This window comes from Sorghum bicolor, chromosome 10 (genome assembly GCF_000003195.3).
Source record: "Sorghum bicolor cultivar BTx623 chromosome 10, Sorghum_bicolor_NCBIv3, whole genome shotgun sequence".
Taxonomy (NCBI): domain Eukaryota; kingdom Viridiplantae; phylum Streptophyta; class Magnoliopsida; order Poales; family Poaceae; genus Sorghum; species Sorghum bicolor.
In genome coordinates, this window is record NC_012879.2 from 50,936,360 (window position 1) to 50,956,432 (window position 20,073).

Here is a 20,073-nt window from a genome sequence, read left to right on the forward strand (position 1 = left end):
TGTTTTTTCTCTCCTCTCACAAAGACATAAGTTAGGATGAAGCTGAAAAAAGTAGCTTATTGCAACTCTCTCTTTCATTTATCTCTCTCAATTATGCATGAAGTAGTTGGTGAAGCTATTTTGCCAAACATTTTTTCCAAAACAGCTCAACTTCATCTGGAAAGTCACCCACGAAGCTATTTTCTAAAAAAACAGCTTTATTAGTGAAGTTGAGCTGTGCCAAACAAACCCTAAAGTGAGTATGGTCCTCCAATTTCTGGGTATTCATGTAGGGCCTTCTTTAGTTCCTGAAAAGTTTTGCAAAATTTTTCAGATTCCCCATCACATCGAATCTTTAGACGTATGCATGGAGTATTAAGTATAGATAAAAATTAAAACTAATTGTACAGTTTGGTCAGAATTGACGAGACGAATCTTTTAATCCTAGTTAATCCATAATTGGACAATATTTACCAAATACAAACGAAAGTGTTACTATTTCTATTTTGCAAAAAATTTTGGAAGTAAACAAGCCCCAGGAGGAGAAAAGTGAGAAGAATGGAGGATATAGAAGGGGTGTAAATATGACGCGTAGGCTCAATGCTCTCAAAGAGTACCGGGAGGAAGTAGTGACTTAAAATTAATAGTTTATAGTTAAAGACATGTTTGACTTAGAACAAAACTATTACAACGTCTAAGGCCCTGTTTAGTTCTCCACCAAAAAATTTTTCATCCATCCCATCGAATCTTTGGACACATGCATGGAACATTAAATGTAGATAAAAAAATAAACTAATTACACAGTTTAGTTGAGAATCACGAGACGAATCTTTTAAGTCTAGTTACTCCATGATTAGCCTTAAGTGCTACAGTAACCCACATATGCTAATGACAGATTAATTATGCTTAATAAATTTGTCTTGCAGTTTTCTGACGAGCTATGTAATTTGTTTTTTTATTAGTTTCTAAAAACCCCTCCCGACATCCTTCCGACACATCCGATGTGACACCCAAAAAATTTTCAACCCCAATCTAAACAGGTCCTAAAAAAACATGGAGGGTAGTGACACAAAAAAATCTTGCCGAAAGGCGGGGTACACAATAAATGGCCATTGTTAAATCTTGTCTGTTTATTAGGTGGATTAAGGCCAAACTATGAGTATTTTTTACTGCTCTCCCTTAATTATATAGATTTGTGTTTAGAAAGTACTGTTCGCTAATTTGTTATGAGAAAAATACTATTAAATGCTTGGTACATTTGGCAGATAAATTCAAGCGAACATGTATAAGTTCTGGGTTCACCATTGCATTATCTCTCGTGCCTACCTTGTTGCTTGCATGAGAGCTAAATTGTCTTCTCTTTTTTTTTTCTCTTCTATATCAGTAAAAATATTGATCAGCTTGGCTATAAGCCAATTATTATACGTAGGTTCGCTTGAGCAAAATATAAAATTTAAATATTTTTTAAAAAATTAAAACATCTTATAATCTAAAAAATAAAGGCAGTATTTATAAAGCTATTTATATTATGAAACTTCTGCCAAGACCGGCATATAGAGTGCCCGTCCGTTTTCCACTCCCCTTTCAACTTCAACCTCATTATCGGAAATTCAGAATCAGAACAAAAAACGCGGGAACCTTCCGGGCTTCTGGCGACCCCCCAAATGGAGCAGTGGCTGCCGCTGTTCCGCCATCTCCTCGTCTCTCCCGCCGCCAACGCCGTCGCCTTCTCCTCTTCCCCCTCCTCTGGAGACTGCCCCAGCGCGCCTCCCCCGGCCGCCGCGCTCCTGCGCCTCCTCCTCCTGCCAGCGCCCATGCTCCCCGCCTCCGCCTCCGACCCCACGGCCGCCATCCTCTTCCAGACCCTACCGCCGTTCCTCCAGTCCCAGGCGCTCTCCTTCCTCGCCTCCTCCGCTGACCTCCTCGACCCGCACCTCCTCCGCATCCTCGCCGCCCGCGTCCTCTCCGCCCCGCCTGGCCGGTATGGACTATGGGTCGTCCGCGGCGCCCGCCACCTGATCGACGGATTGCCTGAAGAGGAAGGCGTCCCTGGTGTGGTCTCCGACGAGTTCATCGATGGGTTTCACGATCCGCCAATGTGGCTTAAAGAAGCGGCCGCGCGGGCGCATCCTGTTCTGCCGTGGCTCCCTGTTGATTGCCGGAGCTTGACGGGGAGCGGGAGCGGGACACGTGCTGGTCCTGGTGGTGAGGATGGTTTGGACGGGATTGGGTTGGAGACCTTGGTGTTGGTGCAAGACGAGGACGTGGAGATGCAGGAGGCGCCTGGACGTGTTCTTCCTCAGGCTCCTCTGCTTGAGGACTCAATCGTGCGGAGGGCCATGGCTATGCAGAAGGAGATCGTGACAGTGGAATCTGTCTTGGTGGCCCAGCGGGTGGCGAAGGATTTGCAGGACCTTTGTGTTCAGTCCAGGAATGCTGCTGAAGTGCTTAGCTTAGTACAGCCGTGGGAAGCTGACGATGACACACTGAGGGTCCTGCTTTCAAATTTAGTGCTTGAGGGAGATGGAGTGGATGGAAAAGGACCAGCACTTGTTTTGTGTTCTGTTTTCCTACCACAGTTACTCGAGCTTCAAAGACCACCTTCATCGGTTCTCCTTTCCACTGCATTGGGTCTCTGCAAGCGCCATCCAGCTGCAGCACTGGAAGCTGTACTATTTCCACTGGTTCTTAGAAAGGGCGGGCTAAATGTTCCCCAGTGTGATGTGCTAACACGTATTATCAAGGAATGCATGCATCCACTGCACGTCACTGCTTTCTGCCATAGGCTGCTTTCAGGAGAGGATCAAGAGAGGAAACCAGTTTGTATGCCTCAGCATCAGGAGAGTATTGGTACTAATTTGGTCTGGACAGAATCTCTGTTCACACTATTTTACAACATTCTCAGTCAAGATATTTGCTTGACACCGAGCACCGTTGGTGAGCTAATTTCTGTGATTGATGACCAGGCATCAAAGTTCCTGAGGTCCTTGAAATTTGGCAACTTTCTGAAGTGCTTCGTGTCGAAGTGTTGGCATGAATGTAAGCATCAGAGGGGTTTACTCAAGAGAGCTGCTGAGAGAACCGACACTTTCCTGACTAAAGCTGTGTTGGCAAAACTGCACCCAGCAAGTTGAATTTATACTGCTAAGTCATTTAAACTCGAACAACTTGTGAGTCTACATTTCTACTTAGATTAACTGAATGTTTTGGAAGGTCTTTTTAATTTTATAGAAGTACTCCTATGCATGCATGGTGCTTTAACATCTGCTAACTTCAAAACATACAGCTTCTTAGTTTCATATACAAAACAACAAACTTATTATTGTGTATATGTTAATCCTTAGTGTTTATAAGATTCTTAATTAAATAATAGATTGACATCTTCATAACTAACATGACATTTTACTGTCTGAAGAAACCCACATGTAATATATTACATTAAGTACAAGTAGTGTAAGCTGTTTATTCTTCAAACTGATAAACACTGAAAGTAAAATACATAAACTAACACTTTGCTGTTCCTTAGGAGCACTACATACAAACGCATCTACACACTGATGCAGTATTGCTGAACAAGATACTTCTTTTCTCCAGGCTTCTGATGTGATTCACTTCAATATTGCCTTTGTAGTCTGGAACCTTGATACCTTATCAGTAAACTTGGTAGTAGAATAGAAATTAAGGTAGTCTTGGAAACGATATTGGCTAGGATATGTAAGCTTTGGAGCTGGGTAGATTATGGCATCGGCACCAGGGTTATAGAATGTTGCAATAGACAGGCGGCTCCCATTCTTATTTGGAAGGACCCGATGGCATATGCTCTTGTAGATTCCATTGGTCATCACTTCAATCTGATCTCCAAGGTTTACAAAAATCCTATTACCTTCTGTTGGAGGTATTGCGATCCACTTGCCATCTTTCAGAAACTCCAAACCTGGGACTAACTCATCTTGAAATAGAAGTATGATCCCTCCAGCATCAGTGTGTTCCCTGAGGCCCATCACAAGCTCTGGATGACTGCACCTTGGATACTTTGCCACCTTGATGCCTACAGAAGGTTTAGAAAATGCCTGCTCGATATAATCCTTGTCCAGCCCAAGATTTTCACTCATAACTGCTGCAAGCTGTTCAGCCAATTTGATTACTTCTTCTGCATACTCAAACACTGTTGCACTGCACAGTTCATTGGATCATGTTAGTTTGATTTAAAATTTTGTGATTTATAGTTCACAACAGATGACTGCTAGACTTAGTAAAATGTGTTTCTTCTATTTAAACTTTGCACTCACCGAAGCAGCTCAGGAATATCATGACTGTTTGATTTTGGCTGATGACGGTACATGAAACTGCACTCCCAGTCAACATTTGATGAAGCTTTTTCATAATCTAGGATTTTTGCTTTCTCCGAACTGTAGAAGTTCTTCTCCATGTCTTGTTCATAGTGTTTGTTCACCAGATCCTTCATTTTATTCATGAGGTCCTCATTGACTCCATGATTCTCAAGCTGCCATGGAGTTTAGCGTGCAGTATGTTAAAAAATAGAATGAAATTATTCTCATATAGAGAATGATGCATATTTTGTTACTTACCCAAAAGAAACCCCATTGCGCACAGGCATTATGGAGGAGTGAAAGTGTCTCTGACCTCTTCTCGCCATGCAGCTGATCCATCTTTATCACTGGAATCTCCATTTCCTGAAACACTGGTGTGTTGCAGTCTAACCAGATGTGCTGTCTACTCTTCTCAAGTTGGTACGCTACATCTACAGCAGGCCAGGTATTTATAGTGGCCTAGATAGGAATGTTGGGAATATCCCTTTTGAGATTGCTAACATGATGTTGTTTGAGAATGAAGGAAACCTTGCTTTCTTATGAGGTTTGTATAGAATCATGTCCAAATACATTGCACTATTCACACATGGTTTAGCTAAGATAACCTATGTGGCATCCTTGGTAATTCATCAACATGGTTGACCTATGAGCACAGCATGATTGTTATTTGTTTATTCTGTTTTACTTCCATATAGAAAAATGAGTGGTAATGCATGTTATCTATTGAGATAAACTACTCTTGCTGCCCCTGTCATGGTATGGTAACGATCGCTGGTATTGGGAGGAGTAAAATCTCAGGTTTGAGATCTCTTCCAAGTCAGACTAATCATGACAGTTAGCTTGACTTTGTGATTCAGTGGATGCAGACCTGTGTGCAGAGTCAATCACAAAATAGTTAAACTGAACTCGAAACCATTCGTTGCATTTCGTTTGTCGATGCAACCCCTAGATTTTCTCAGAGATTTGCTGGATCATGTTTGTACTTTTTTTAAGCAGCACCTGTTGGCGTTCCGCAGATGAAGAATTTGCTATTGGATGCATTCATCTTTTTGCAACCGGTTTTAATCTTCCTTCTTGATTCACATAATTTGATCTGCTTTTGGAATTTGGACGGGGCTAATATTTCTGCCGTGTAGGAAGTGGAAGTACATTGCGGTGGAACGGCCCAACCGCATGCAGAGAGGACGGGCCGACTGGGCTTTTGCTCCAGGCCCAGGTGCCAGTTAGGGTGTAATTGCGCGCGCAATCCTAAAAAAAAAGTTGGGTAATCGTGTAAGTTAGCCCACGGTCTGCTTTCTTTTTTTTAATAAAGACACTTAAAAAGAGTGCCTAATATCTGATATTTATCTAATTTGTTCTTAAGCATATTAAAAGTATCAACATTAAATAGTAACAAGTTTTTATATAAATATAGGAATAAGCTCACTTTATATTCAATTGAATCATTGATAATAATATCACTACTACGTGTTCTAAATTCATGGACCCCTCGAACGATCGTGATGTTGCCCAGTTCCATTCTCATGGTCGTTCAGTAGTTTTCAGTCCAGCGAATGATCCGACAGTTAATGTACGTCGGTCGCCCACCCTCCTCCCCCTTCACTTCCCTTCCCTCTGCTTTTGACGTCATCATAAAAAAAGCAAAATATTTATTTCAAATTACTATAACTTTTGAATGATATATCTATTTTTAATTCCGCCTACACAGCTGTGTTTAACATGACGAGGCGAACAAAACTAGACCCCACTTCTATACGTTTCGAAGATTTTTATTTTTCTAGTAGCAATTTATGTATATTAACTTATAACATATAAGTTATATTGCTAACTTATTCTGCTAAGTTATACTGCTAACCTATTCTGCTAAGTTGTATTGTATACCTTTTGTTTGTGTATAATAACTGCATAACTTTCTATATACACTAGTGTATTAGTTGTGTAACTTATGTACATAAGTTGTATTGTGTAACTTATGTCTCCCTCTATTCCAAATTATAAAATGTTTTGTTATTTCTATATATATTAATTTTGCTATGTGTATACATATATAGTTGTGTCTAGATACATAGTAAATTCAATTTAGAAAAGTCCATATACCTTATAATTTCAAAATAATGGGAGTAAACTTATGTACATAAGTTATATACTATAACTAGCAATGTTGAGTTATTCCTCGAACTTATGTTGTCTTCTAAGTTAGTATTGTTAAGTTTATCGTGAAAGTTATGCTTTTAATTCCGTTTTATAAGTTATGAGCACATGCTTCTTAAAAAAAATAAAAAAAAGAGCGGGTGATCTAGCAAAAGAAAGTGAAAAGAGAATCGAATGCCTCAAAAGAGAAAGAGAAATGATTCCTGTTTTGTCAAAAAATAGAAAGTAACATATGCACTTTCCAAAAAAAGAAAAGAAATGGTTGTCGAAAATTGACCGCTGCTTTCGTTTCCACTGAACGTTCGTGAAATAGTGGCGTTTCATTCTCACGGTCGTTCAGTAGTTTTCAGTCCAGCGAACAATCCGACAGTTAATGTACGTCGGTCGCCCACCCTCCTCCCCCTCCACTTCCCTTTAACATCGCGTCACCGATTATGATTTGAGTTCTGAGTTTGTTATGAACTCATGTTGGATTGGCTAGTTCCTCTTTACATTCCTCTAACATTGTACTATAACCATGCTTCCTCATGTTTCTATTTTAAGTATTTTATTTGGGTTTTTGCTAGATGCTAGTATAAATGAATTCTCAACTAGCTAACCCAAAGCAGCAGCCCGGGAGTCTGCTGCTGTTGTTCTTTTAAGAAGTGTCTGACTTTGAACGTGGTTTGATTATATTATCATATTCGACTAACCTTTTTATTGTACTTTCTTTTTATCATAGTGTATGCATGGTGAAGCACTAAGGCACCAATACTAGTAGGAGTGCCCATGTACATGACGATCACGTACCACGTCGTGATGCCTTTCTCCTTTCATGCTCTCCACTACGCACCACCACCTTCCACACCGTCGGCCTGTAAATTGGTCAAACCGCCATTTCGTTTTAAGCAGCCGCCCGCTCGCAGACCTGATCCCTCGATCAGTTTTTCGTCAGCTCATGCACAAATCCGCCAACACAACACAAGCCCATACACGTCGTTTTGAGCACATACCCGACGCCATGAGCGAAGCGCCGGTGGCGGAGGCGGCGCCACAGGAAGGAGCAGACGAAGGCTCAGCGCCGGCAGACCGCGGCAAGAGCACGAGCACGAGCCCGGCCCCAGCGTCGCCATCCACGGTGAAGGAACGGCAGATCCCCGTGGACCCCGCGTCGCTGCGCCGCCTGGGCATGGTGGCCGACGGGGACTCGCCGGTTTCCGCGCCCTCCGTGCTCACGGAGGTGGTGGTGCAGTCCCCGATCCTCCCGCCTCTCCGCCGGCCCACGTTCGTCGGCGCCAGCCTGCCGTGCTCGGCGGCCTCCTCCCCGGTGCACGGCGGCGCTCGTCCAGGTGCTGGTGGCGCCAAGTGGGAGGAGCAGCCTACTGCCACCACCCACAGCCCGACCTCCGTGCTACGCTCCCTCGCCCGCCAGCACTCGGCCGCGCTCGCCCGGCTCGTCGCCGCGCCCGCGCCGTCCACGCTGTCGAGGTCCGCGCCCCGCGCCGAGGGCAGGAGTACCATGGCGACGCACGACGACGAGGAGCGGGAGCCGGTCCAGCAGCACAAGACGTTCGCCGAGGAGGACGGCGGCTTCACGTGCGGCGCGCTGTGCATGCTCTTCCCGGGCTTCTCCAAGAGGAAGCCCGCCACCGCCGCCGCCTTCGCCGGCACCACCACCGCGGCCGTGTCGTCGAGCATGCAGAGGCAGCAGTCGGGCTTCAGGCCCCGCCGCAGCAGCGCGTCGCGGGTGGCGTCGCTGGAGAGGTTCGAGTGCGGGTCGTGGAGCCCTCCTCCGCCGTTGCCGCCGCCACCGCCGCCCGTGGACGACGCCGTCGACTGCCACGCGACGGAGGTGGCCAAGATTAGCTGCGCGGACGGCGATGCGGAGGCGCCGGTCAAGATGGCGTTCGTGTTCGACGGGGAGGCGCCCGCGGCGACGAGGGGGATACTGAAGAACTCGGCGTCGTCGCGGCTCATCGTCGACTCGGCCAGGCCGTCGACGTCGTCGCAGAGGCACGTGAGGTTCTCGACGGCGGCGGTGGCGGCCGATGCGGCGTCGTCGTCGTGCCCATCGTCGCCGTGCATCACGCCGCGTCTGGCGATCGCCAGGGCGGAGTTCCACGCGTTCTTGGAGGCGCAGAGCGCGTAGCTGTTGCCGTATCGTGCGCACTGATATTCTCCAGTGTAGCAGCGTTGGCTCTTGGCCCTGCTAGGGCCTTTCTTTTGGAAAAAAAAATTGGGTAGGCTATGAGTCTATCTCACCACTGGTGCACCCCCTATGCTTGATGGTGGACGCGTGGCTGAGAAACAAATCAGACGCTCACAAGAACATGGCTCCTCGCGAAGCATCTCTCGGCTCCTCGTGTTCGGGTACCGGTCAGCAGGGACAGCGCCTGAGTCCACGACGCACGCCGAGTGCCTGGCCGCACCACGTCGCCACCAACACGCGCTTCCGCAGCACCACGTCAAAGCCGCCCAGCTGCCGCTGCCCGTTGCCGTCGCACAGACCGGCAATCTCCTCGGAGATTGCCCTGTAGCCCGACGTTCTGGCCATGGAGCCGCTGGCCTAGTAGTACGCGTGGAGGTTGCTGTCGTCGTCCTGCGTCATCGCCGGATGAACAAGCCGCAAGCCGGTGAGGTTGTGGACGAACGTGCCGAACGAGAGCACTCGACCCCTCTGTCCGCCGCCGTCGCCCACGAAGAACGCGCGAGCATCGAGGTGGCCGTAGACTGGCGCTCCGTGGCATTCTCCAGCTGCGCCATCAGTGCTGTGTGCCATCAGTACGTCGGTGTCGTGCGGCCACCGTAGAACTCTAGGTGCAACGTCATGTACGTCTTCCCGAGTCACAGCATGAACCGGCGGTTCGCAATGAGCAGCGGCGAGGATCCGGTGAAGTTCTCACCATGCGCCTTTAGCTGGATGCCTGGATATGTTGGCTGTTGCGCCGCCACACATATCGGCCACGACAAGGCACTCAGGAGCCAAGCCGAGCCACTGACCAATATGCTAACACGAATGCGAAGGAGCGTCGGGAGGAGCCAAGTTCCCTTGAGCGTCTGATTTGTTTCTCAGCCACGTGTCCACCATCGAGTGCAGGGGTATACCAGAGGTGGGATGGACCCATCGTCCATCCAATTTTTTCCTTTCTTTTTTCTGCCTAATCACAACATAGTAGGATCTGAAGTTATGTATGCAAAGTCGATGACTGGTTAGCAGTGGCATTGGTGTTTGATTTGTTTGTCTTTGAGCCATCGAGATGTTTTTGTTAAAAAATGTGACCAAATAATGTGCTACCAGACACCTTTTTTTTTACTCCTGTTTCATTAGCTTTCAAGTTCTTAGAGTGAACCAGGATGGATGCTTTGTAATTATTTGCTTTGGTAGATTCTTTGGCATGGAGAATGTTGGATTCTATACGGGCATACTCACTTCAAATAATCCTAATGATCCTGGCTTGGACGACTTGAACTTGCCATTCACGCAAGACACCCCTACTCCGTTCACTGGTAATAGTGTTGTTTCTGATGAATTGCAAGATGATGTTGTGCAATCCCAAGGAACTGAAGGTATTGGTGGTGGCCGTCGTGCTAAAAAGGGTGCATCACATAGGCAAAAAAATTGACAATGAGGAAGATAAAGTCATATGCTCTGCTTGGTTGCAAGTTAGCAAAGATCTCATTAACGGGGCCAATCAAGCTTGTTCAACTTTTTGGGATAGAATTCGTGCATTCTTTGATGAACACAAGGATAAAAAGACAGCCGTCTGTGTCAGAACAGAGAATTCTCTTATGCATAGGTGGCTCACTATTTAGAGAGAAATGAACAAGTTCTGTTCATGCTACGAGAGAATTGAGCGGAGGAATGCTAGTGGAGCAACTATCCAAGACATGGTATGTTTTCGTATTTGGTTCTTTTATTTGTTTGCCAATATTTGGTTCATTTGTGAAAAATATAAGCCTTTCAAATATCTTATTTGTGCAGATTAATGCAACATTGGATACATACATTGGAGAAGACGACGAAAATAAGCCGTTCACTCTTATGCATTGTTATCACAAGCTGAAGGATGAAGACAAGTGGAAGTCATTGAGGATTGAAATGGCTCATAAGAACAAAAAACAAAAGACTACCAAGGCATCCACGCCGAGCAATGTACAATCGAGCAAGAATGATGAAGTGGAAGAGGTTGCAGCCCCAGGTTCCGAAGAACGAAAGAGGCCAAAGGGTCAGAAGCAGGTAAAACAAGCTAGGCGTGACGACGCCTCTCTTGCAGCTTTGGAAAAGATGTGGGAGAAGAAGGAGGCACGTGAATTGGAAAGAGACAAGGCAAGAGAGGCTTCACTTGAGATCGAGAGGGCTGCACTTGAGGTAGAGAAGGCTGCACTTGAGCTTGAGAAGAAGCGACTGTCAAACGAAGAAAAAAAATTTGAAGCCGAGCTCCTGAAGGAGGAGAAAGACATCATGTTAGCGGATAAGAGCTCCCTTGACCAAGACCAGCTGCAGTGGTTAGAGATTATGAAGAAGAAGATCCTTGCGCGGCATATGGGAAATTAGTTTCAGTTTAATCCTAGAATTTAATTTTAGTCAATGTCAATTTAGTTCATCATCAAGTGAACCTTTAGTTTATTTAGTCAATGTCAATTTAGTTCATTCAGCAGACCCTTTGTTTCAGATTTTTTTTGAACTTAAAAAGTGGTGTGAGGCAATGTCGTGTGTGCATTTCAGCTAGGTAAGTGATTATTGTGCAGTGATTATAAAAATAAATGTTTCAGTGACATATTGTTTACACTAATAAAAAAATAGTTTATGACACTTCAATGAAAACACTATGTTAAGTAATACTATATGCATTATAAATCATGATGACGGTTCCATGTGGTATAAATCAGGATGACGGTTCCATGCGTGCTCAATGAGGTCTTCTTTCATCTGGAAGTGTGTTGGCTTGTCTTTGATCTGTTTATAGGCTTCAATAAATTCTAGGCGTGCCATGAGAAGGTTGCACATTTTCACCAACATCTGGGAACCGCTCATCAGGGTCGACAACTCTTTCATCCTCAACAATCATATTGTGCATGATAACACAAGCCCTCACGATCAATGCAAGTGTCTCCCTGTCCCAAATGCAACCTGGCTGTCGAATAATGGCAAACCTAGCCTAAAACACACCAAAAAACCTTTCGACATCCTTCATCGCTGCTTCTTGTGCTGTTGCAAAATATTTCTGCTTGTTCCCCATAGGAGATGAGATAGTCTTGACTAAAGTCGCCCATGGGGGGTAAATACCATCGGCGAGCAAATAACCCATCTTATAGTCATGACTATTAATGGTATAGTTCACCTCTGGAGCTCTACCTTCCGCCAAGTTGTCGAACAATGGAGACCGGTGAAGAATGTTGATATCATTATGAGAACCAGACATCCCGTAAAATGCATGCCAACACCAAAGGTCATGAGATGCAACAACTTCTAAAATGATAGTTGGCCTATTCCCATGCCCCTTGTAATGCCCCTGTGATTGCATTGGACAATTCTTCCATTCCCAATGCATACAATCGATGGACCCTAGCATATGCCTGGGAAACCTCTTTTCTCATTGACCGCTAGCAAGCGTGCTACGTCAGCCTCAGTGGGGTATCTTAGGTATTCCGCTTCAAATATTTCTACAACTACAGCAACGAACCTACGTAGGCTCTCAAGCGCAGTGCTTTCGCCTATATGAATATACTCATCGGTAGCATCAACAGAAACCCCATATGTGAGCATACGAAGAGCGACAATAACTTTTTGAAAGCAACTTAGACCGACCACACCTCCGCATCCCTTTTCTGCACAAAGTAATTATCATGTGTTTCAACGGCATCCATGATGCATTGGAAAAGTGGCCGGCTCATTCTAAATCTGAAGAAAATAAATAAAAGTTCAATACCTCAACAAAAATAAAAAAAATACAATGAATTAATGTAATGTGAAAGAACAATAACCTCCGACGGAATAAATCTGGACCATACGTCGGATTATCCGCCAAATAATCTTGATACATCCTCTGGTGGCCGCCTTCTCTATCGCGATAAATAACAGCATGGCCAGGGATTGATCCACCAGGCCTTCGTTTTGTTCTGAAAAATGTGTGCACAACCCGAGCAGCTACATACATGAAGTAATCATCGTCGTCTGAAGACTCATCGTCCAATCGTCTTCGCAGACGTGATCTAGAAACCGTCTTCCGCCACAGCTAAGAACAATTACACGCCTCAAAATATTGAACAAAATAAAAAATACACAACGGTCACAAAGATTTAGGAAGGACGAACCTTGGAGATTCGTAGCGCAATCCTGCTTGATGAAGTCAGTGGCGGCATCATGGGTACCGGGATCCTGGACGAACGAACTTGTGAAATACTTCATTGGCTTGTGAATGTATTTGCTATCTGCTATTAACGATACTTCATTGGCTTTCTTTACATAGAAAAGAAGGAGATGCAACTCAATCGTATCTTCTCTTGCGCGGAGGTTCACCTAGAAGATTGCGACTGTTTCTTTCACGTATGAATACTGGGCCAGGTCTACGTACCAACCAATGAAACACACAGACACCAATTGCCTGGCGGCGCGCAGAAACTCGCAGCGGCGCGAAATAAAGTCACGCGAAGCAAAAAAAAACACGGCTGGGTCATATTTAGCTAATTGCCAACTCAATTTATGCAAAACCTTTGGAGATAACCTATTTTTAGACTTTGTATTTTATTTTAGGAGTTAGTAAATAACAACAAATGGCAACTCCAATATACAAAACCCTTGGAGATGCCGGGCACATGCAGCAGGGAGCATTGGGATGGGAATGGGATAACCTGTTGGGAAATGTGATTAACTCGATAAATGTAACTGGCAATGGATTTAGTGCAAACTCATCTCCTGTGCAAACTGTGCAAACTTTAATCTGGACCACAGGATGTTGATCCAAGGAGCGCGGAGAGATTGGGTAATTTTGCACTTAACCGCCCGCTCTTAATCACACTTTTACAAATCCCTCCTTCCACCTCTCTCATGTGCTCCCCTTAGATCAACATCCTGCGGTCCAGATTAGAGTTTGCACAGTTTGCATGAGATGAGTTTGCATTATATCTGTTGCCATTGTAATTACCTCGATGTGAGTGAATCTCGATAATTATGATTAATTTCCATAAATATGATTACCTCGATGTGAGTGAATCTGGATAGTATATGTAATCACTGTCGCAATACGTGATCACTGATCACATGAGGACAAAACGTATAAGGAAATATGTAAACCATGCGGGAGATTAATGGGAGAATCCGATGGGCAACACTACCTGCGCCATCAGCTCTATAAATTGGAGATCAGTTGTCTCCTTTGTTACCAACAGGCCCCATTCAGTAGAGCTTCCAATAGCCTCAGTTTCGTTAACGTATTTACTGTTAATACATGATTTACATGAGTTCAGCGGAGCAGGATCTGTTGTTTTCATATAGTGCTCTGACAGGCATGTCTACTCCACCTCCTCAGCAGGCTCCTGCAGCTTTTATCTTGCCAAGCTTGCTCCTTCCTCTATAGTTCCAGAGACCTCAGCAACAACTACTGAGTCCGTGCCAGCTTCTCCACAAGACTTGAGACTCAAGCAGCGACACAGATAGCTATAGAGCACACTGAGCCGACCCAGACTGCTACACCAGCACGTGCACCATCAGAGGGTCAGACAATGAAAGGATCTAAACAATGCCTAGAGGGGGGGGGGGGTGAATAGGCGTATCTAAAAAATTCTACACAAAACTCAAAGTCACTTGTCAGCAACTGTCGGAAGTCCCGACAGTTTGGGTCAGAACTTCCGACGTTGTCAGAAGTTCCAACGCAAACTGTCAGCAGTTCCGACACCTACGTGAAATGAACTACAAGTGCTTAAATGAACTTTGTGAGATCCACAACTTACAACACCACTGTCTAGTGGTTAGAAGAGGATGTTGAGAGCCTTCCTTGACACCAAGAGTCCCCCAAACCGTAGATCGAGACCAAACCCTAAAAGGAGGTTGAAGCACAAGCAAGCACAAGTAATACAAGTAGATCTTAAGAAAAACAACCACAAGAGACACAGAGATTTAACCCGAGGTTCGGCAACCCCACTTAGGAGTTCCTACGTCCTCGTTGTTGAGGTGACCACCAAGGTCGGAGTCTCTTTCACCTCCTTGCCTCCCTCAAAGTAACCACAAAGGTCACTTGAGCTTTCCACTAAGAAAAACCGGGTAATACAAACTTTCCAAGGCTATTCCACAAGATGGAAGCTCTTGGACGACGCCTAGCCGGCTAGGGTTCCAAGAACCCAAGAGTAATAAACTCAAAACCTGCCGGCTTGACGAAGAGATCAAGTGCTCAAGCTTTTCAAAGCGTTGCTCTCACTTATCCACTCTCCAATCGCTCCAAATCTTAGGTGAATCGAAGTTAGGAGCAAAGATGAAGAGGAGAGAGGAGTCTTGAATGCTTGGGAGCTGTTTTGTCTGAGGGTTGGTCGCAATGAATGAGTGGGTAACGGTTAGAAACACAGAGAGAGCTATTTATACTACTGGGAGAAAAGTCTGCTCAGATCTACGTCAGAAGTTCCGACACAGGGTCAGGACTTCCGACACACATAGGAAACACTGTGCAACTGGTAACCTAGGTCAGCGCAGAAGGGCAAAGTTGGAACTCCCGACATGCGTCGGGACTTCCGACGCGTCAGCACTGCTGACGCTGGTCGGGACTGGTGGTGCTTGTGCGAGGGAACAACCAGCCAAAGTCCTGGCGTCGGGACTTCCGACGCTTGTCGGGACTTCCGACACGTGCGCGCACAGAACTCAACGTCGGGACTTCCGACGTTCACAGTCTTCGCGCAGCACGTCGGGAGTTTCGACCCACGTCGGGACTTCCGACACCAGAAACACCAGAAGGTAACCTAAAGTGCAAGAGAGGTGCTAGAGTGTTTCTAAAACATTTTAGTTGAAAGACTTGAGCACTCTATCTTTCCAAAACCAACAACCTCTGAATCCCTCTTGATAGTACGGCATACCTATCCCCAAGTTAAAAGATAAACAAATAAGCTCTAGGTTGATTCCAATGCCTTTCTCACGAACGAAGATTGGGGGATACCATTTCATCTTAAGTCGAACCTTTGCATCTTTCATGAGAACAGTAGCTGTAGCAAATCTCAAATACAACGCATTAGTCCCTAAATTGGATGTCATTAATACACCAAAACCCACATAGGGGGCAAATGCACTTTCAATCTCCCCCTTTTTGGTGCTTGATGACAACCAAGTTTAGGCTTACAAATGAAAATCAAAAGCTTTTGAAGTCCAAAATTTACAGCGAGCTCCCCCTTGATGTATGCATGAATTTGAATTTCAAGGGTGATTTTCATCACTTAAGAAACATACATCAAAGAACAAGCTCCCCCTAAATTTTGCACTCCGTGGGGTGCTACAAGTGTGAACAAGAGTATAACCGTGAAAGAGTATGCAATATGACAGTTTATATTCACACAACAAAGTGGAGAGAATAGGATGGCCAATAAACCAAGATAGACTTTAAGTACATGGCCATCACAAAAACTCAATCAACAAACAAACAAACAAAAGGGACAAGGACAAGTAAACAAAGTAGATAAAATGAAGATTAACAACTTGTCCTACAATCATCCAACTCACACAAAATATATAAAGATGTCCATCACATAGTGCCACCACGAGACATAGATAATCCAAACTAAGAGGTTTTTAAGCCTACCACGACATCTAGCTTATTACATGAAAGATCAAAGCCTAACACTCCCCCTTTGTCAACAAGTGCCAAAAGGGGTAGGCCGTGCTTAGAGAAGAAACAACTACTCAATGTCAAAGTCCTCATCGTCACCGTCATCATCATCGTCGTCGTCATCATGGTCTTCTTCATGGTACTCCTCATCCTCAGGGGCAGCCACACCTTTGCCATGAGGGCGAGAAGTGGCCTCATCCTGATAAGCTTGGCAAGCCTCATTGTTGGGTATTTTAAACGCAAACAAAAAAAATCCGCAAGCGCACGGATACCGATGTAGCTTTCACCCGGGAGTATTGCAGAGTATCGATTTTCCACAAGGAACGTGAGTGTACTAATTAAGATCCAAGATCGCCCAAGGATAACTATATAATTATTTTTGGTGGGAAGAGAGGAAGTTTCCTGAGAGTTCTCTAGTTGATCTAAGAATCAAGAATTACTTCAAGATTATCTATATCGGGACATCAGAACACTAACCACAGAAAGAGATGAGAAGGGGGCTAGGAAGCTCCGACTACGGTCCTACAAACACCGATCCGAACGAGGTGGAATACGTCGACCGTTAGGGCTGTCACTACCCTAAGGCTACCACAACAATCCGCAGGATTGGGTGCAATTCCAGGTGATCGCAAGACTAAACACCACGTCTAATCTATTAATTACTACTCTAATGTTTCAAAGACTAGAGCACTTGATGCAAGCGGGAATCCAATAAATAACTTGAATGTAAATAAAAGTAATTAGAGAACTCAGGAGTTATGAGTTGAAGAACCTGGAGAACGATGAAGAACGAACCAGATGCTGCAAAAGTACAATGTTGAGGAAGATCCGACAGATCCGGCTCCTCCTCCGCTCTCCTCTTCTCTCTCCCTATTTTCTAGATTACAACTAGAACTAACTAGAACTAGAACTAGAGAAACTAGAACTAGAACTAGATGAACTAGAACTAGATCTAGATGAACTAGAGGTAGAACTAGAAGAACTAGAGGGATCCTCTCTACTTGGATGAAGAATTGAAACCCTAGCTTTGATTCTGTAGAAGAGGTATGATCTCTAGGGGCCAGGAGGGTCTGGTTTTATAGTCCCTTCAAGTGAATCTGGGCCGTCGGATCAAACCGACATTGATCGTGTGGTTTTCCTTGAAGTATTAGGTCGGTGGAGTGTTGTCCCCGAATTGGACTCTGTTTGGTCCAGGGGGGAGGGCGGGCGCCCAGTAAGGGAGGGCGGGCGCCCAGTGCCCGGCTCCGTTACGTCTCCCGTTCGTTCTCGTGGCTTCTGGAGTCTTCTAGATGGTAGATAATTGTGCGGCACGTTAATATCTCTATGTAAACCCGACGTGTGGGCCTTTCTTCCGTATTTCCTGATAACCCCCTGCAGAAATAGACAAACACCAAAACTTGTGGAATTCTATCAGATAAAACCCTAAGTCTAGGTGTTGGTTGCATTTGGATCCTTTTCTATGATTAGTTGATGGTTAATTGTGAGCATTAAGGACCGTCAACAAGCTCCCCCAAGCTTAACCTTTGCTCGTCCCTGAGTAAAGATGAACTCAAGAGTTTCTGCAGTGGTTTCATGCCTTAAAGATATACATGCGTTCAAACAAGATCTCATCTCTGGTTAGAGTAAACTGTTAAGACTTAAAACTTACTCATTTTACCTTTCACCATGGGACTTGTAACCGTCACTTCTGTCTTGAGTAGTTAAAAGATAGAACGGTCTAGTCAAGCGCCATGTCTCTTGTTCTTCGATTAACTATAGCTCTGGAGTTTTTGCAGATTTTCAAATAAAACTCAGAGATTCCTTGTATGACTCTCTCTAGTCTCTCTTTTGTGGTATTTCTGGATCCTTACCAAGGCAGTAATGGTATATGCCTTCTCTCAAAGTATGTAGTATTTTTGGTATGGAGCACAGTGACATTGCCTTCTCTCTCACCCAACTCTAATAAGGCTTTTGATATCTGGAGCTCATAGGTGGGAGACAGCTAATACATACTTACAAGACATTTATTGCATAGTCAAACCATGGATCCAGAAGAACAAGTCAATAAGTCAAATCAAGATGTGCATGTGTGGCGAATGAATGGTGCATGGTAATGATGGTGATAACAATGGTGAAAGTCTAATTCTACTTGTGCTCTTTTGAGGGGATACATACCTTTCTTGCTCTTTTGAAACTTTTTGAGGAGAATGAGATGCTCTATATTTTCTTTTTTTTCTTTTCTCCCAGGTGGGTATCTTGTACCCCTAATTCTACTGTCGGACACTTGTCCATTTTTACCTCTCGTCTCACTCTTTTTTTTTCGAGGTTCCGGACACTTGCCCCTTTTTATTTCCTCGTATACTTTCTCTTTTTTTTCTCTCTTTTTTTAGAGCACTCATCTCCTGAAATAATATAGCAAGTGGTAGTAACAAGATAACTTGAGCATTTATTTCACAGGGGAAAAACAGAAATATTTTTGGCTATTCTCTCCCTGATTAGGAGTAGAATATTTTTGGGTGGTTCTGGAGATGGAAATAGATGGATATATGTGGATGCGTACTTCCGGAGTAGAAGCAGCATGTATGAGTGAACGTGCAAGTGAATCTTGATTTTAACCACATGACAAGCTCGTAAGGGTCTACACAGCTTGACCACACTCAATGCTCATAAGCAGTAAAAAGTAAATGTGTGGCTCAAAGTCTAGCAAGCATGTATATCTGGCTGTGGTAGGAATTTAAACTCTCATCATACAGGAACTCATCATGTAATATTTTAAAGATTTTCAAAGATAAAATTCTCCAGAATTCTAGCATCTCTAGGAACAGATAAACAGCAGCTCGACCTTCCCATATCATATCCGTTAACGACTTAGACTTTAGATCAAGTACTCTCCCCACAAGTTCAGGTTTAGAGCAAATCTTAATTAATAACAGTCATGCCTAAACTTGAGAGAGATTTCAATTTTGAGAACTAGTCATGGCAGAGCAACTATTCATCACTTCCATGTGAGAGCTTATCATGAGAGTTCATAGCAAATTTTATTTATTTATTTAGCAAACTAAGCAAAGATATATATATAAGCATAAAATCTTTATTTGAGTTTTTATGATTATGCATCTTTTTATTATTTGAGTAAAGTATAAAGATGAGTAGAACACTTAGCTGGATAAATGAGGGTGCTCTCCCCCAAGCTGAATTTTGACGTAATTTCTTCTGATGTAGCTAGTAAGTGGTGGAGGTATATTTGAATGTCGGTAGCACCCTGACATCGATTAGGATGTCCTCCATCTGCTAGTCTTCTTTGATCCTTGAATTCTGTGGAGCTCAAATAGACAACAAAGCTTTGTGGAACTAGTTAAGTGTTAGCATAAATATCTAGCCTTTATTATGTTGAGCCTCCTCAATAAATGTTATAGGACAGGAATATGTTTATTTCATGTTTATGCCACCACAGTGAATGTACTTATGGGTTTTATGCCATGAGCATACTCACATGGGGCTTACTATTTTAAACATTTTTATTTTCTTTTCAAGATGATATGAACCTGATTAACTAAAATAATTGAAAGGAAAAAGATAACTACCAAGTTTACCTCTTGGCAAGGCGTTCGGTGTTTTTACGTCCTCCGAACGGGACTCTCCGTTTTCTCAATCGTCCTGGGATTCGCTGGATGGCGTAGTCGGTGGTTCCGGCGGTGCCTCCTCTTCGTGTATAACTATCTTCTCTCTACACACCTGACTCGGTGCTACGGTCTCCTCAGGACAGTTCTGTTCTAGTTATATGTCTTCAGACCTTACAACTTCTCCATCATAGTCTACCCATCCGTCCTTGATGATTTTGCCTTCTCTGG

The 20,073-nt window shown here is 44.2% G+C and overlaps 4 protein-coding genes across 4 annotated transcripts; 3 read left to right on the top strand and 1 right to left on the bottom strand.

Moving 5' to 3' along the window:
• LOC8079304 lies at positions 1,589-3,229 on the top strand. Its single transcript, XM_021448743.1, has 2 exons — positions 1,589-2,829; positions 2,946-3,229. The coding sequence occupies exons 1-2, from the start codon at positions 1,644-1,646 to the stop codon at positions 3,014-3,016; spliced, it is 1,257 nt and encodes a 418-aa protein (XP_021304418.1). The 5' UTR covers positions 1,589-1,643; the 3' UTR covers positions 3,017-3,229.
• On the bottom strand, positions 3,362-4,704 carry LOC8079305 (1-aminocyclopropane-1-carboxylate oxidase 1). Its single transcript, XM_002438560.2, has 3 exons — positions 4,569-4,704; positions 4,269-4,483; positions 3,362-4,152 (listed from the first exon to the last, which is right to left on the bottom strand). The coding sequence occupies exons 1-3, from the start codon at positions 4,668-4,670 to the stop codon at positions 3,588-3,590; spliced, it is 882 nt and encodes a 293-aa protein (XP_002438605.1). The 5' UTR covers positions 4,671-4,704; the 3' UTR covers positions 3,362-3,587.
• Positions 7,381-9,753, top strand: LOC8065030 (actin cytoskeleton-regulatory complex protein PAN1). Its single transcript, XM_002437144.2, has one exon. It carries the CDS (start codon positions 7,399-7,401, stop codon positions 8,587-8,589), a length of 1,191 nt encoding a protein of 396 aa, XP_002437189.2. The 5' UTR covers positions 7,381-7,398; the 3' UTR covers positions 8,590-9,753.
• LOC8079306 lies at positions 10,260-10,995 on the top strand. Its single transcript, XM_002437145.1, has 2 exons — positions 10,260-10,331; positions 10,423-10,995. Exons 1-2 carry the CDS (start codon positions 10,260-10,262, stop codon positions 10,993-10,995), a joined length of 645 nt encoding a protein of 214 aa, XP_002437190.1.